The 16,006-nt window shown below is 50.1% G+C and overlaps 1 protein-coding gene across 1 annotated transcript; it reads left to right on the top strand.

Moving 5' to 3' along the window:
• Positions 1–509: 509 nt before the first annotated feature.
• LOC135827460 (aldehyde dehydrogenase, mitochondrial-like) lies at positions 510–15,203 on the top strand. The gene is made up of 15 exons (XM_065339953.1): positions 510–668; positions 3,315–3,419; positions 3,894–4,034; positions 5,118–5,194; positions 6,478–6,527; positions 6,773–6,834; positions 7,253–7,381; positions 7,881–7,994; positions 11,234–11,336; positions 11,704–11,888; positions 12,241–12,405; positions 12,924–13,081; positions 13,415–13,489; positions 13,876–13,915; positions 14,579–15,203. The coding sequence occupies exons 1-15, from the start codon at positions 603–605 to the stop codon at positions 14,609–14,611; spliced, it is 1,503 nt and encodes a 500-aa protein (XP_065196025.1). The 5' UTR covers positions 510–602; the 3' UTR covers positions 14,612–15,203.
• The last annotated feature ends 803 nt before the right edge of the window (positions 15,204–16,006 follow it).

Here is a 16,006-nt window from a genome sequence, read left to right as displayed (position 1 = left end):
GAACGACAGCTTGCCACAGCCAAACCCTTGCCATGCCCCCATGATCCAGCTCGCTCAGCTGAGCTCATGAGACTCATCGTCGCATATTCGCATGCCTTTTGAATTATTTTCCTGTGGTTTTGTGCACGTGGATGTTTACGTTTCGGCGTGCTTGTTTCGGGGCCGACGTCGTGTTGGCGCGGCGTTGGAACCAAGCAGGTTTATCGTGGGGTATCTAGAAATCCAAAGCAAAAGCGTAGGATTATCTGTCACTTGCATGTGGGGTGGTGGCACTGGGTAGAAAATAGGGCGATTTAGAACGGTTTTTCTGGCATCATCCACGGATGTCCCGAGGGAATGCATGCAACTCGGGAAGCAGCGACTCGTACGATCGGGGTCCCGCACGGTACAGAAAACAGCATGCCGGTTGTTCGATCCAGGTGGCACGCTGCATGGTGCAGTACAGGAATCACACGTCGCCTATCCAAAATAGTGCATGATTGATTGTAGAGACAAGCCAAGGATCTGGAGAGCCAAGACTTGGCAAGAGTAGCATTTCTCCACCCAGCCGTCACACTCACAGCAAAAAGGCAAGTCGAATTCTTGAACGCCACCATTTGGAGATGAGCGGAGCAGAAGAGCCGAACGCCAAACGAAGCCCAAACATGACGGAGGTCAAGTTCACGAAGGTGAGAGAAAAAGATAAAGAGCCACACTGCATTCAACCTAGCTATTGTGGTGACCGTCGTTTCATATCAGGGATTTGTCGTAAATGTTGTACTCACAATAATATTTATTGTTTTCCGTAGTTCCGTGACTTCGTTTCGCAGCAGGAGCTACGTTTTTGTCCTGGTGCTGTGCCGGGTCCGGGGCTAGGGGCTCGACTTGTGAGGACTTCAAATTGTGCTGATGGTTGTTGTTGCGTACGTGGGGCACTTTGTTGTTGGGGCAGCTCCGCGATGCGTTTTGCGTAGCTGCCATGCCGTCTCACTGTACTTTGCGTGTTCGGCTGATTTCGCTGTTTTGGTCTGAGCTCTGTGTACTGTAACCCTGCGCTGAAATTAGCTTGGTAGGTCTACTTTCAATAATTAGTTCAAGGGGGGAGCTCGTCTCTTTCCGCAGCTTGCGGATAGTTGGTCTTTGGCTGCGTAATTCCTTCGACCAAATGTAGGCTTGAATTCTGGAGTCCGAAACGGAAGTAATAAAAAAATAGTTGGGCTAGTTGAGAATGTAGGCATAGGGGCTAGGGCACTGCGAAACCCTGAAAATGCTGGGTACATCTACGCGGTGCCGGGTGGTGTTTACTTTCGTCCTCATTCGCTTTCGTCTTGTTCCATCCTGCCGCGCCTGATCTCAGCCATGCTTGCGGAGCTGCTTTTAGTCTAGATCCGTGAATGATTGACGGCTTATTTGACGCGGTAGTTGGTTGCTGCCAAGCTAGATTTGGCCCACGTTGTCTCTGTATGGCGAAACAAATCTCCGTATAAAGGCGGAACAAGCCATGTTTTTTGGGAAGGAGGGAAGAAGGCCCGGCTGGCTTTGTCAAGTTTTTCTAGTTCAAGGCGAGATAAATGGGCTCAGCGTGCGTGCCGACCGCACTGGGTCAGTTTGGCGCGCGTTCGTCAAGTGGCACTACAAATTTACTAGTTTTTTTTGTGAATTGAATTAGTTTTCAAAGTGAAGATTACTACATTCTACACTGCGTACAATCACGACCTACATTGTACATGTAGCTAGCTCCATCAGCATAGTCATGATCAATGTCCAGTCTCCTTTCACAGCTGCCATTCTCTTGTAGTTGTACTGCATACGAGTATGCACTTGGCCCACTGGTAGCAATGCAGCAGCAGCAGCAGCAGGGTTCTCGCCAAAGCAGCGTGGGGGGGGAGTCACCTTTTTATATGCATGATAAGTATACAGCATTGTACGAGCCATTGCATCATAATCATCGCTTACATGTACAAGTAGCTCTGAAAGCCGTATTAATGGCGGGTTCCAGTGGCTGAAGGATGAACTCAGGCACCATGATTTCCATGTCAATGTCACAGAAACTGCTCTGCGTACTCCCATCGTGCTCGTCTCAGAACTAACTGCTCCCACGCGGCTCCACGCGCTTGCTCTGCTCTCAGATCACCCCAGACGAACACGCCCTAGAAAGCGCATTATTTCCCTCTGGTAATTTAGGTGCTATTTGTGTCGACATCCTCTTTCGTGTGGCGCTGTATCTGGCTCCTGGTTGTGCATAGATTTCCACGTCACCGCCTTATAAGACTTCTCGGTCCAACCGTGCAAGCTGGGGTCATTCTAAATCCATAACTGGCTACGATTTCGAGGTGGTTGTAGTCAGATTTTGAATGTGAAGTTTTTGCATTTAATATTTCCACATCACTGCCTTATAAGAACTCTCAGTCCAAACGTGCAAGCTGGGGTCGTTCTGAATCCATAACGGGGCGAATTTTTTAAATTTATCATTTGACGCTTTTCGCAGTTTTAGACACATGGAAACTCTTCATTTTATTGTGACATGTCAGCCAGTAAAGTGCAACCCCAAGTACACTTTTTTTTGCCCGTACCCATGGCTCGTTTAAAAGTGTCAGCCAGTGAAATCCAACCCAAGGTGCACTTTTTTGTCCCTGGACCATGTGTTGCTAGGTGTCGGCCAGTAAAATCCAACCCCAGGTGCACTTTTTGTCGCTAATTTTCAGTTGGAAATAGTGCATCGGATAGTGTGCGCTGCACTCCGACATGGCAGATACGGTAGCTCAGTAGATTATGCGTCCGCCTGTTTGTCCACGCGCCCACGTCCATCTCTCCGTATGGATATCGGATCTTCAATGAAATGAATGTGGATGCATGTGTGTGTGTGTGTGTGTGTGTGTGTGTGTGTGTGTGTGTGTGTGTGTGTGTGTGTGGTGGCGTCGTCCTGCGCGCGCCCGTTCGTGTAGATTGGCTCTCTACTCGGACGTCTATCTAGTAAGCCCTTAGTACAATGGCGAGAAAGGAGACGAGGAGAAAGAGGAGACGGAGGTCGTGGATAAAATTTGGCTCGTGGAATGTCCGCAGTCTGGTCGCAGGACCTCACCCGCCACCGAAGACAGAAACACTAGCTATGTGTAGAACGGTCCCCTTTCACCTCAATTATTCTCCTTGTTTCTTTTTTCTCGCTGTTGTCTCCCGCTTCTGGGAGCGACGTGGCCATTTTGTGGCAGTTGTACATAGTAGTAGTAGTGTGTGTGTGTGTGTGTGCGTGTGTACGTGTGTGTGCGTGTGTACGTGTGTGTGTGTGTGTGTGTGTGTGTGTGTGTGTGTGTGTGTGTGTGTGTGTGTGTGTGTAGATCTTTATCAACAATGAGTGGCGTGACTCGGTCAGTGGGAAGACGTTCCCCAACATCAACCCGTGCACTGGGGATCTGCTGTGTGACGTGGCTGAGGGAGATAAGGTCAGTAGGGAACCGATGTGTGTGTGGGTGGGTGTGGGTGTGCGTGTTTGTGTGTATGTGCGTGTGCGTGTGCGTGTGTGTGTGTGTGTGTGTGTGTGTGTGTGTGTGTGTGTGTGTGTGTGTGTGTGTGAATGTCGTGTGTGTACTTGTGGGCACCGCATGCTTGTGCCAGCTGCTATTGCCAGTGTGTGCGTGCGTGCATGTGTGTGTGTGTGGGGGGGGGCATATAGGTGGGTTCGGGTGTGCGTTCGCTCACAGTTTGTAGCTGAGGTCTTTGTTAATTTCTTTTCCATTGTTGTCTTTGTTGGTGATTCTTTTTCGGCTCCAGCTATTACAGCTGCTGTCACTCTCTTGTTTGGAACTAACGTTGGCATGTGCACACCCACACGCACCCACACATACACGATGTACGTACGCGCACACGTGTACACACACGCACTCTCTCTCTCTCTCTCCCTCTCTTGTATGCTTTAGGCTGATGTCGACATTGCTGTGAAGGCTGCACGCGAAGCGTTCAAGCTCGACAGCCCATGGCGGAGCATGGACGCTTCCGATCGTGGTCTGCTTATCTCCAAGCTCGCTGATCTGATTGAGCGTGATGCTGAATATATTGCTGTAAGTATTAACCACCAGAACTCCTATAAATACTTGGCATTCAATGGTTTGAGGGAAAGATGCGAACGGGAAAAGTCTGAAGGAAAAATTGACTGCCACCACCAGGACTCGAACCAGGGACCCTCGCTCGAGACCAGCGATGCTCTAACCACTGAGCTACGGGGTAGATGTCATCCCAGCAGAGACCGTTCAACATAATACTTGGTTATATCTATCAAGACTGGTTCCGGTGTAGGTACATGATCCTGCCCTAAATGGGGTATTATTTGTACCTTTTTGTGCGGTTTTTACCCTGTGCCCGGTTTTTTCTAGGGGAAAATAATTTTTGGGTCCTCATTGATCTGTGTGATAGAGCCCTATGATTTTACCCCTTCCCCTGCTGGTGTTTACGTAGTGACACAGTCAGACATCGCTTATCCGTCCTCTTTTATCCGGATCCTTCGCCATCCGGAAGAAAATCGTTGGTTGCCGATTCACAGCATATGTCATGCATACACACAGTATGTGTGTTCGATTATCCGGTTCCCTCGCCTATCCGGATATTTTTTTGTTAAGCGGGGTCTGACTGTAATGACGAATTTGAGCGACTCTCATGGTCCTCTGAAAACCCCGACAACCCGCGAGAGCATGCATACTCTAGCCTACGTGCATGTCGGGAGTATTCAGGCTTGGGCCTGTTAGCGTTCGTTGTGCATTGCGCTGTCCGGGACCAAATTTTATCGCAAACTCTCACTCGCTCAAGTGCGCCTTGTCCGTTTCATGTAAACAAAATTTAAAAGCACTTCTCTGCTGACTGCTAATGCTGGAAAATCTGTTTGTTTGGGACTACCTCAGATGGTCCCAGGACACCAGTGTTGATACACGATGGCTTGTGTGGCACTTTTCCTCAGGTTGTTATTAGCGGTAATTGTGCTTGCTTTGGTACTTAACAACGTGTTTTTTGTGGCTGTTCTGCTCTCTGCTTCTCTCTCTTTTTCTCTCTCTCTATTTCTCTGACATACACACACGCGTACGCATGCACACGCACACGCGCGCACGCATGCACACACACACACACACACACACACACACACACCTGCTTAGCACCTGGAAACACTGGACAATGGCAAGCCAGTCAAGGATGCCAGGGGTGACGTCGGTCTCTCCGTCAAATGCTACAGGTACTGCCCAGCTGTACGGTGATGTGCTTTTTGTGCGAACTTTCACGCTAGGCAACACTATGTCAATGTCTGCTCTAGGATTGTAGGACAGCCGGGTACACGTGTACCTGGCGCAACCATTTCAACCGGGTCGGAGCCGGGTACACATGTACCTGGCGCTGTCTCACCAGCCGAGTAACATGCTTTTAACGGGAACTAGGCCCAATGATATAAAGGCGAATGGATAAGCCGCATTTAGAAAAGAGAGGACAGAAATTAGAAAATTACGAAAGAAGAAGAAGTATCTGACACATACAAGCACGAGTACATAACCCCCCGGCGGGTTATGTACCCTTGATACAAGCCATGTAGTCAGTCCTTTCAAAGTTCGAAAGTGTGAAGTACCAACCGGGTCACAGGTGACCCGGTACTATATTTTCAACCGGGTCCAAGCGCCGCGCAACCGGGTGGATTACCCGGCTCACCCAGCGCTGGAGCAAACACTGTATGTGTGCCTGAACTTTGCCGAAGGTGCAGCTACGCCCTTGCTCACGATACAGCTCCACGTTGCTCAGCGCACAGCGCACAGCAAGCTCTCTTTCTTTCTTTCTTTCTTTCTTTCTTTTTGAATGAGATTAAAAAAACATTTTCCAAGCACTCACATCCTCCACTGCAGCTGTTTACACGTTAGATTACCTCAACTGAAACATGGTCTCTTTGCTGCACACGTCACTTAAACTGCTCACACCAATTCCCAGGCCAGGGGAGAGTGATTTTAACCGTTTAATAATGGGTTTTAATTTTTAAAGGATTGTGAGCAACACTGGCTCACACTTAATAACCATCACATCCCACTCGTGCCCAATTCACTCCCGATGATGGTTGTTTCATGACCGAAACACGTTGAAATATTTTCCTGAGATGGATCTGTGAATTTCTGTGATTGAGCGTGCGAGCCAGCGTTGCTCACGACTCTTTCCTACTAGTTTAGAAGTTGCGTGAAGCGTCCTTCAGGATTCTAAGTTTGAAGGGTTGCTCGTGATCCAAGGTCCTATGACTGGAAAGGATATGTTTTGCATACATTATATTTGATGCTAAGAGAAAAGAAGGCGTCGTCTCCAACCGACCTATACTGAAGTTTGACGGTAATCGAATTTGATTGGATTTGTCGTGTGTGTGTGTGTGTACGTGTGTGTGTGTGTACGTGTGTATACGTGTGTGTGTGTGCATGCGTGTGTGTGTGCATGCGTGCGTGTGTGCATGTGTGTGTGTACGTGTGTGTACGACTGTACATGTTTGTTCAGATACTACGCTGGTTGGTGTGATAAGATCCAGGGCAAGACCATTCCTATCGGTATGTTGTGTTCTACTTTCTAAGCTACAGTACGTCCTTGCCAGCACTCAGCACATTGAACACCTTGAACACACTCACGCACGCATGTTGTTGTCACTGTCACTGTTGCCGCTGATGGTTTTGTAGCGCTTGCTGTTGTTGCGTTTCCTTTCCTGACGGTAATGGTGTGTGTGTGTGTGCGTGTGTGTGTGTGTGTGTGTCGGTGCATACCTGTTGTTCTGCCTGTTTGTGTTGCACGTGAACAGACGGAGACTTTTTCTGCTACACTCGCCATGAGCCGATCGGCGTTGTCGGTCAAATCATTCCCGTGAGTTTAGGAGTGGCTTGCCGGCACATGAGACACATTGGAACGAATATGCCTGTCGTGTGTGTACGTGTGTGTGTGTGTGTGTGTGTGTGTCCTATGTTGGATGTCCTGTGTACTTACGTACTTGTTTATGCGTCTGTTGTCAATCTTTGGCTGTCTGTCCGCCCGCCCGTCTATCTGTCTGTCTGTCTGTCTGTCATTATCATTCTGAAAAAGGCAATCGTCGAACCCTTAACACAATCAGTGTCAATCAGTCTAGTTATGCTCCTGCTGTGTGGTGTGCCTATCTGCCAGTTCATTTTGTGAATCGTTTGGCCGGACCTGTGCTGGTTTGTTATCGTATGGATATCAAGCTTTTGCTGAACTGTTTGTCTGTCCGTCTGTCTGTCTGTCCGTCTGTCTCCCTCTGTCTGACCAGTGGAACTTCCCGTTGCTGATGCAAGCCTGGAAGCTCGCCCCGGCACTCTGCTGCGGCAACACGATTGTGATGAAGCCGGCCGAGCAGACCCCGCTGTCCGCTCTCTACATTGGCTCACTGTGTGCGGAGGTAAGTAAGCCTGAGACCCAGAGCTAGATTATTAACAACGATACAGGGAACCTGTCCAAGACGAATGCATCACCCGGCCGAAGATACTCTGCACCCCATGCTCGCCTACGCTGCACCCTGTAATCGCATAAGGCGTATGTGGTGGCAATGTACCTTGAAAATCAGGCTGCTATGTGATAGAGGCTTTTACACAAGACACTACGGTAGTCTAAGCAAGTTCTCTTCATCCTGTTGTGGTCATAGAGACCTATCGGTGATCTTATTGGCTGATACGCACAGCCAGCAAGTGGTCCGTACTTTTCCCAGGTTGATGCGTGCACATCTGTCTAGTTCGGTGGATGATGAGTCGAGTATGTGTGTGTGTGTGTGTGTGTGTGTGTGTGTGTGCATGTGTGTGTGCGCGTGTGTGTGTGTGTGCATGTGTGTGTGCGCGTGTGTGTGTGCGTGTGTGTGTGTGTGTGCATATGTGCGTGTGCGTGTGTGTGCGTACATGTGTCAGGCTGGATTCCCGACCGGAGTGGTGAACATCGTGCCAGGCTACGGTCCAACAGCCGGTGCTGCTATCTCTGAACATTACGATGTGGACAAAGTGGCTTTCACCGGATCCACAGAGGTATGTGCATTGCTGGTATGCTAGTTGCGTATTTTCCGGAGTATAAGCCGCACCCAACGGACCCAGTGCGCAATGACGTAATTTGTACCATAAACACCCCACACAGCCACCTGGGCATGGTCTTCTGGGGTGTTGAACAGTGCATTGCTGATCCCAGTGTACTCACATAACACCCCACACAGCCACCTGAGCATGGTCGTCTGGGGTGTTGAACAGTGCATTGCTGATCCCAGTGTACTCACATAACACCCCACGCAGCCACCTGGGCATGGTCGTCTGGGGTGTTGAACAGTGCATTGCTGATCCCAGTGTACTCACATAACACCCCACACAGCCACCTGGGCATGGTCGTCTGGGGTGTTGAACAGTGCATTGCTGATCCCAGTGTACTCACATAACACCCCACGCAGCCACCTGGGCATGGTCGTCTGGGGTGTGGAACAGTGCATTGCTGATCCCAGCGTACTCACATAACACCCCACGCAGCCACCTGGGCATGGTCGTCTGGGGTGTTGAACAGTGCATTGCTGATCCCAGCGTACTCACATAACACCCCACACAGACACCTGGGCATGGTCGTCTGGGGTGTTGAACAGTGCATTGCTGATCCCAGCGTACTCACATAACACCCCACGCAGACACCTGGGCATGGTCGTCTGGGGTGTTTAACAGTGCATTGCTGATCCCAGCGTACTCACATGCATTACTCGTATAGTGCTGGCAACTGAAATCCGACCCCTGAGCGGTGCGCTCACATCGCAAAGTCCCAACACGGGATTGCAACACTACGAAACAGAGACCGCTAGAATGTGAGCGCACCGCTCAGGGGTCGGATTTCAGTTGCCAGCGCTGGGCATGGTCGTCTGGGGTGTTTAACAGTGCATTGCTGATCCCAGTGTACTCACATAACACCCCACGCAGACACCTGGGCATGGTCGTCTGGGGTGTTGAACAGTGCATTGCTGATCCCAGTGTACTCACATAACACCCCACACAGCCACCTGGGCATGGTCGTCTGCGGTGTTGAACAGTGCATTGCTGATCCCAGTGTACTCACATAACACCCCACACAGCCACCTGGGCATGGTCGTCTGGGGTGTTGAACAGTGCATTGCTGATCCCAGTGTACTCACATAACACCCCACACAGCCACCTGGGCATGGTCGTCTGGGGTGTGGAACAGTGCATTGCTGATCCCAGCGTACTCACATAACACCCCACGCAGACACCTGGGCATGGTCGTCTGGGGTGTTGAACAGTGCATTGCTGATCCCGGCGTACTCACATAACACCCCACGCAGACACCTGGGCATGGTCGTCTGGGGTGTTGAACAGTGCATTGCTGATCCCAGCGTACTCACATAACACCCCACGCAGACACCTGGGCATGGTCGTCTGGGGTGTTTAACAGTGCATTGCTGATCCCAGCGTACTCACATGCATTACTCGTATAGTGCTGGCAACTGAAATCCGACCCCTGAGCGGTGCGCTCACATCGCAAAGTCCCAACACGGGATTGCAACACTACGAAACAGAGACCGCTAGAATGTGAGCGCACCGCTCAGGGGTCGGATTTCAGTTGCCAGCGCTGGGCATGGTCGTCTGGGGTGTTTAACAGTGCATTGCTGATCCCAGTGTACTCACATAACACCCCACGCAGACACCTGGGCATGGTCGTCTGGGGTGTTGAACAGTGCATTGCTGATCCCAGTGTACTCACATAACACCCCACACAGCCACCTGGGCATGGTCGTCTGCGGTGTTGAACAGTGCATTGCTGATCCCAGTGTACTCACATAACACCCCACACAGCCACCTGGGCATGGTCGTCTGGGGTGTTGAACAGTGCATTGCTGATCCCAGTGTACTCACATAACACCCCACACAGCCACCTGGGCGTGGTCGTCTGGGGTGTTGAACAGTGCATTGCTGATCCCAGTGTACTCACATAACACCCCACACAGCCACCTGGGCATGGTCGTCTGGGGTGTTGAACAGTGCATTGCTGATCCCAGCGTACTCACATAATACCCCACACAGCCACCTGGGCATGGTCGTCTGGGGTGTTGAACAGTGCATTGCTGATCCCAGCGTACTCGCAAGCATTACTCGTACATTCCATATTTGGCAATGCACCATGGGTCCATTTTTTTGTCAAGAAATACAGACATCCTACCCTATTTACCACTGTTAATTTGATAATCGGAGTAAAAGCCGCACCCCCGTTTTTTGGGTGAATTTTGAGTGCTCAAAGTGCGGCTTATGCTCCGGAAAATACCGTAGTCTATCCAGTAGACCCGCGCTAACCGGACACCCTTGGTACAGCGGAAACTGTCCTGATATCACAGGATTCCGCTTGATCCATGCATGCACGCTCCATCCACAGCACTTCGGTGCATGGGATTTTGTATGGTTAGCAATACGATCTGCCCCGACTGCACGGCCTTTGTGCATCGGGAACTCTCTTGATATGACGGACTCCGCTTGGTACAGGTATGCACGTTCGATCCACGGCACTTTGGTGCATGGAAATTAACTTGTCCGGTCAATACAGGATTCCGCTGGTTACAGTGTCCAGCAAACCCAGGTTTTACTCTACATTGGTTTTGATGAACGTCGATCACCATTGTGAATACAGATATTGATTTCACATCTTTGTTGTGTGGCTTATTGCCGTGCCTTGGGATGTCTTGTTCTTGTTGTCGATTTTTCTCGCAATCCTCCCACCGCTTCAGGAGCTTTGGCGCCTTGAGCTACAGAGGGTGGTGGCGGAGAACTCCTCGGCCTCCAGCCTAGTCTAAGGGCGCGTGTGGTTGGTACGAACTAGAACAGGATTCACCAGAACAGCGCGTTTGGTTGGGACTGCACCTGTTCTGGGTCGGCCAGAACATGTTCTGCTTGCTCCGGCCTCGAGGCCGGAGCAGACCGAGCAGTTTCATTTTTTCACAGTGAAACCTGGCGGGAACATCGATTTTGGTCCCAAATGATCACGTGCATACGCTTTTGGGTTAGACTCGTCGTACCGTACACAGTCACCATGGTGACCCATACACATTTTGAAGAATGCACCAAGTTTGGCATATTTTTGACAAAATATGCTCTGTTTCTGGAGTACCGTTTGGTTGGCATGAGGCTGCTCCACGTGCACCAGCTGTTCGATCCTGTTCTAGATCGTACCAACCAAACGCACCCTCACACGTACCATGAATTTTGTCTCTTTTTTTCTTGCATTGGTACAGGTCGGTCATATAATTATGCAAGCAGCTGGTAAGACCAATCTCAAGAACGTCACCTTGGAGCTGGGCGGAAAGAGTCCTAACATCATCTTTGCTGATGCCGACTGTAAGGACTTGGGTGCTCCTTGGGTGTGAGTGAGGGGAGAGAGAGAGAGAGAGAGAGAGAGAGAGAGAGAGAGAGAGAGAGAGAGAGAGAGAGAGAGAGACTTTTCCCGACGCAGAGGTAGTCAGGTCAGCTCGCTTCTATCGAAATCTATCGTTGCTCCGCCTGCTTGCTGGTTGTGTTAGGTCTGAAATTGCTGTACTTTTCTCTCTGCGTTTGTGTGTGTGTGTGTGCTCGTGTGTGCTCGTGTGTGCTCGTGTGTGTGTGTGTGTGTGTGTGTGTGTGTGTGTGTGTGTGTGTGTGCTCGTGTGTATGTGTGTATGTGTGTGTGTGTGTGTGTGTGTGTGTGTGTATGTGTCTACTTGTGCAGTGGATCATGCCGTTGAGACCGCTCACTTTGCTCTCTTCTTCAACCAAGGACAGTGTTGCTGTGCTGGATCACGTACGTTTGTTGAAGAAAGCATTTACGACGAGTTTGTGCGACGCTCAGTGGAGCGTGCCCGCAAGAGAAAGGTCGGAGATCCACTGGCTGACGAAAGCGAGCAAGGACCTCAGGTAAATATGTGCGTGTGGGTGTGGGTGTGGGTGTTTCCACGTGTGTGTCCACGTATGTGTGTGGGTGCGTGTGTGTGTGTGTGTGTGTGTGTGTGTGTGTGTGTGCGTAATGCACGTACGTTAAACTAATGCTTTTGAGTCGTACACAGGTGCGTTTTGCAGAGTGTCTTGATGTACATGTACACTGCATATAAACTCATTGCACTTCTTCTCCGGGTGGTGGTGCTGCTGCTGGTGCTGCTGCTGGTGGTGGTGATGATGGTGATGGTGGTGGTGGTGCTGCTGCTGCTGGTGTTGTTGTTGTTGTTATTGTTGTCCATTTTCTTGATATAAAATGTTTCTCTTGCTGCAGGTGGACCAAGTTCAATTCACGAAGATTTTGGATCTGATCGACTCTGGCAAGAAGGAGGGTGCTAAGTTGGAGTGTGGCGGTAAACGTCATGGAGACAAGGGTTTCTTCATTCAACCAACTGTCTTCTCCGGTGTCGAAGATGATATGAGAATTGCCAAAGAAGAGGTTAGGGGAGTGTTCTGTAATCCGTGTGTGTGTGTGTGTGTGTGTGTGTGTCACAAGTTGCTATGTCCAACATAGCTGTTCGCTATCATCGCTTCCGCAATGGGCATGTCTGAGTGTGTGTGTGTGTGTGTGTGTGTGTGTGTGTCTCTCTCTCTCTTTCTCTCTCTCTCTCTGTGACCTCAAGTCGTTTGTGTCGCGTAACACAGCCCTGTCCGTGTGGTGTAGACCAGGGCAGGGCTGTGGTGACCTCCGCCAGTGGCCTTGCAAGCTACTGCGGAGTTGTTGTTGCGCACTGACTGCACAACTAGTCGGAAAGTTCATTTTGAGAAAGAGCAGTGTGTGCGATTGTGTGCGCTTGTGTGCGTGCTCGTGTGTGTGTTTGCATATCTGTGTTTGTACGTGGGTTTGTCCGTCCCCAGCTCACACATCCATCTTATCCTTTTGTTGTGTGTGCGAACGGGCGTTTGCGTGTGCGTTCGTACTCGTTCATACGTGCGTTTTGTGTGCTCGCGCTGTAGATCTTCGGTCCAGTGATGCAGATTATGAAGTTCAAGACCATTGAGGAGGTGATCGACAGGGCCAACAAGACTGTGTATGGATTGGCTGCCTCCGTCTTCACCAAGGACATCGACAAGGCTCTGCGCGTAGCTCATGCCGTTCGCGCAGGCAGCATGTGGTGCGTCGTAGCGGCTTTAGGGGCTTTCTCTTGCTTCAGTGACTGTGTGTTTGATCTGTGTGGTTGCTATGGTAGGCTTTGCCGTGTGGAGTGTTTCGCACTCGGACTCCTTCTCTCTTTTCTTAGTATTCACTATGTATTCCGTCGTTATCGTCATCGTCATTCAGGTGATCGCACCAAGCCTCACCCAACTTTTCAACATGTCCCTGAAATCAGGTATCGTTCCTCGGGTCTCTCTCTCTCTCTCTCTCTCTCTCTCAGAAGGATGTCTAATGCCTGCAACTGCTTGGTTTCTGCTGTGTGCGTGTGTGTATGCGATGTACGACATCCCAGGGTGAACACGTACGATGTGTTCCGCTGCAATGCTCCGTTTGGTGGCTTCAAGATGTCCGGTGTTGGTCGTGAGCTGTAAGTTCGCTGGTTCTGTATAAGCAGAAATATTCCTTTGGAATTTAATTTGGTCATTTTGGTCTATGACATTTTTCGACTCAATTAAATTCCGGACATATTGATTTGTCCAGATTTTCAATACACTCTTATCTGGTCCTCGGACTAAATTTTCAACCGGACAGACTCGGTGCCTGGGTCTGTGTTCATAGATGGACAGACAGCCTTACGCACACCTTGCAGAAGAAATTTAACAGTATTATGGTACGTGTGTATGTGCATTGCACACGCATGTGTGTGTGTGTGTGTGTGTGTGTGTGTGTGTGTGTGTGTGTGTGTGTGTGTACATGTCTGTTCGTGCACTCGCATTCACTCGTGTGTGTGTTTGTTTGCCTATTCCACTACAGTGGTGAATATGGCCTACAACAGTACTCGGAGATCAAGACGGTAAGTCTGGTAGGATGCCGATCTATCGCATAATTTAACTCGGATGGTGACGTTTAGTCATAACTCGTAACATTTTGTCCTCCTTTTTTTACTCTCATAATTATTATTTTGCCGTCCCAGCTATATCCCAGCAGGATCATTCGCAGCATTACCCTGTCCCGACTGTATGCCGGTATCTCTGCAGCACGGGTTTTGATCTACACTTGGTGCACTGTGTTAACGTTGAACTGCACCACTACAAGCATGTGTTCAGTCAGACCTCGCTTTTAACTGCACACATCTGTTTTCCACGAAAAACAATATCCGGATAGGCGAGGGAACCGGATAATCGAACACACATACTGTATGTATGCATGGCATATGCTGTAAATCGGTAACCGACGATTTTTCTTCCGGATGGCGAGGGATCCGGATAAAAGAGGACCGGATGGCGAGGGATCCGGATAAAAGAGGACCGGATAAGCGAGGTCAGACTGTACTCTGATAATGTGTAAGCTAGGTATTGCACTGGAGCATCTGGCTGCCCGAGTCATGCCGTGTATTCCTCTTATAACGTGCTCTGTCTTTGTGTGTGTGTGTGTGTGTGTGTGTGTGTGTGTGTGTGTGTGTGTGTGTGTGTGTGTGTGTGTGTGTGTGTGTGTGTACTGTGAATCTTGCATGCAGGTTGCCATCAAGGTCACTAAGAAGAACTCTTAACTGGAACAAGACCGCTCACGGCAGTGACCCTGTGGTGCATGTCTGCTACAGTATTCCGGGCAGTGTGGTCTGCTCAGGATCCCTGGTGACGACGACGTCCTGTACATCACCACCTTGCTGCACTGTCGTCGTTTGTCTTAGCGCCACCGCATGTATGCCTGCGAGTGTGCACATGCATGTGTGTGCGCGTGTGTTTGTGTGTGTGTATTAGTGAATGTGTGTATGCGTGTGTGTGTGTGTGCGTGTGTTTGTTTGTGTACGTGCCTGATGTATTACGTCTGGTGTCTGGAAGTTTCTCTTACTTTGCCGATTATTCCCCCCTGCTTGGTCTTGTCCCGCGAATAACCTGAGGGCGACCGACGCTGCAATCTCTCGTGTTTTACTCTCTCTCTCTCTCTCGCGCTTCTTTCTCGAAATGCCATCCGAGATGCGTGGAAAACGCGCGATCTTTTTAGTTATTTTTACCCCCCCCCCCCCCCCCCATTTTACTCTTCTCCTGCTTCCCTTTTTCTCGGTTGCTTTGAGCACTACACAAGCGCCGCTGTGGTTTTTATCCGAAGCTTGACTACTTTCCTCTCAGAGAAACACACTAGTTCTCGCGGTCTATGTTGGAGTTTTGGAATGGGGCTGGCAGGAACGAACGAACCTTTATGTACTAAGGTTACACTTGGTTTGCTTCTATGTGGAGCTCGAAGGTAAACTGGGTACGGATTGACTGCATGATGTGCAATGTCTGTACAAGGTCCGTGTCGTATGACCTACGGACAGAAATCCACCTCCACAAGGCGGCCACGAAAGGACGAGATGGTGGGGCGCTCTGGCGATACTTTGCGGTAGGAGCAGCACAGCAGGGAGTAGTAAAATCCCTGTATTTTTACTACTCCCCTGCAGCAAAGTGAGCCCGTGTGGAGAACCAGTGGGCATGCATGTACCGTAAAGTCGTGTATAAAACTAAGCCGCGGCCCATTGTGACTTCTTTTTGGGGGGGGGGGGGGGGTTGGATTTTGCAGGCTCTACATGAGACAGGCTTTGTATTGCGCGGTGCTTAGTCCAGTACCGCCGCCGGAAAGTTTCGACCAAAGCACGGTTGCTATCATGCGACTTTAAAACAAGTTCACATTCCTGCCTAGCTCGGATAGAGTAAAAGTTGATACATGCTCCCCGAAGGAAGCAGAGGGTACCTGTACCGAGATGCAGGTTCAGAAGTTTTTAAAGTTGGGAACTCGTGGCCTGGCACGAGGGAAGCATGGATGCAGCGAATGGGATTTTCAGTCTTTGACCACTCTGTGGTGGGTCTGATCTACTCACCTCCCTTCGCTTTAGGAGCTGCAACTGAGGCTTGATCCTAGAGGGTGGTGGCGTTCCTACGGATGTGGAAAAGTCGGCCCCTAGCCG

Source organism: Sycon ciliatum, chromosome 11 (assembly GCF_964019385.1).
Source record: "Sycon ciliatum chromosome 11, ocSycCili1.1, whole genome shotgun sequence".
NCBI lineage: Eukaryota > Metazoa > Porifera > Calcarea > Leucosolenida > Sycettidae > Sycon > Sycon ciliatum.
This window is presented reverse-complemented; position numbering and strand designations above follow the sequence as displayed.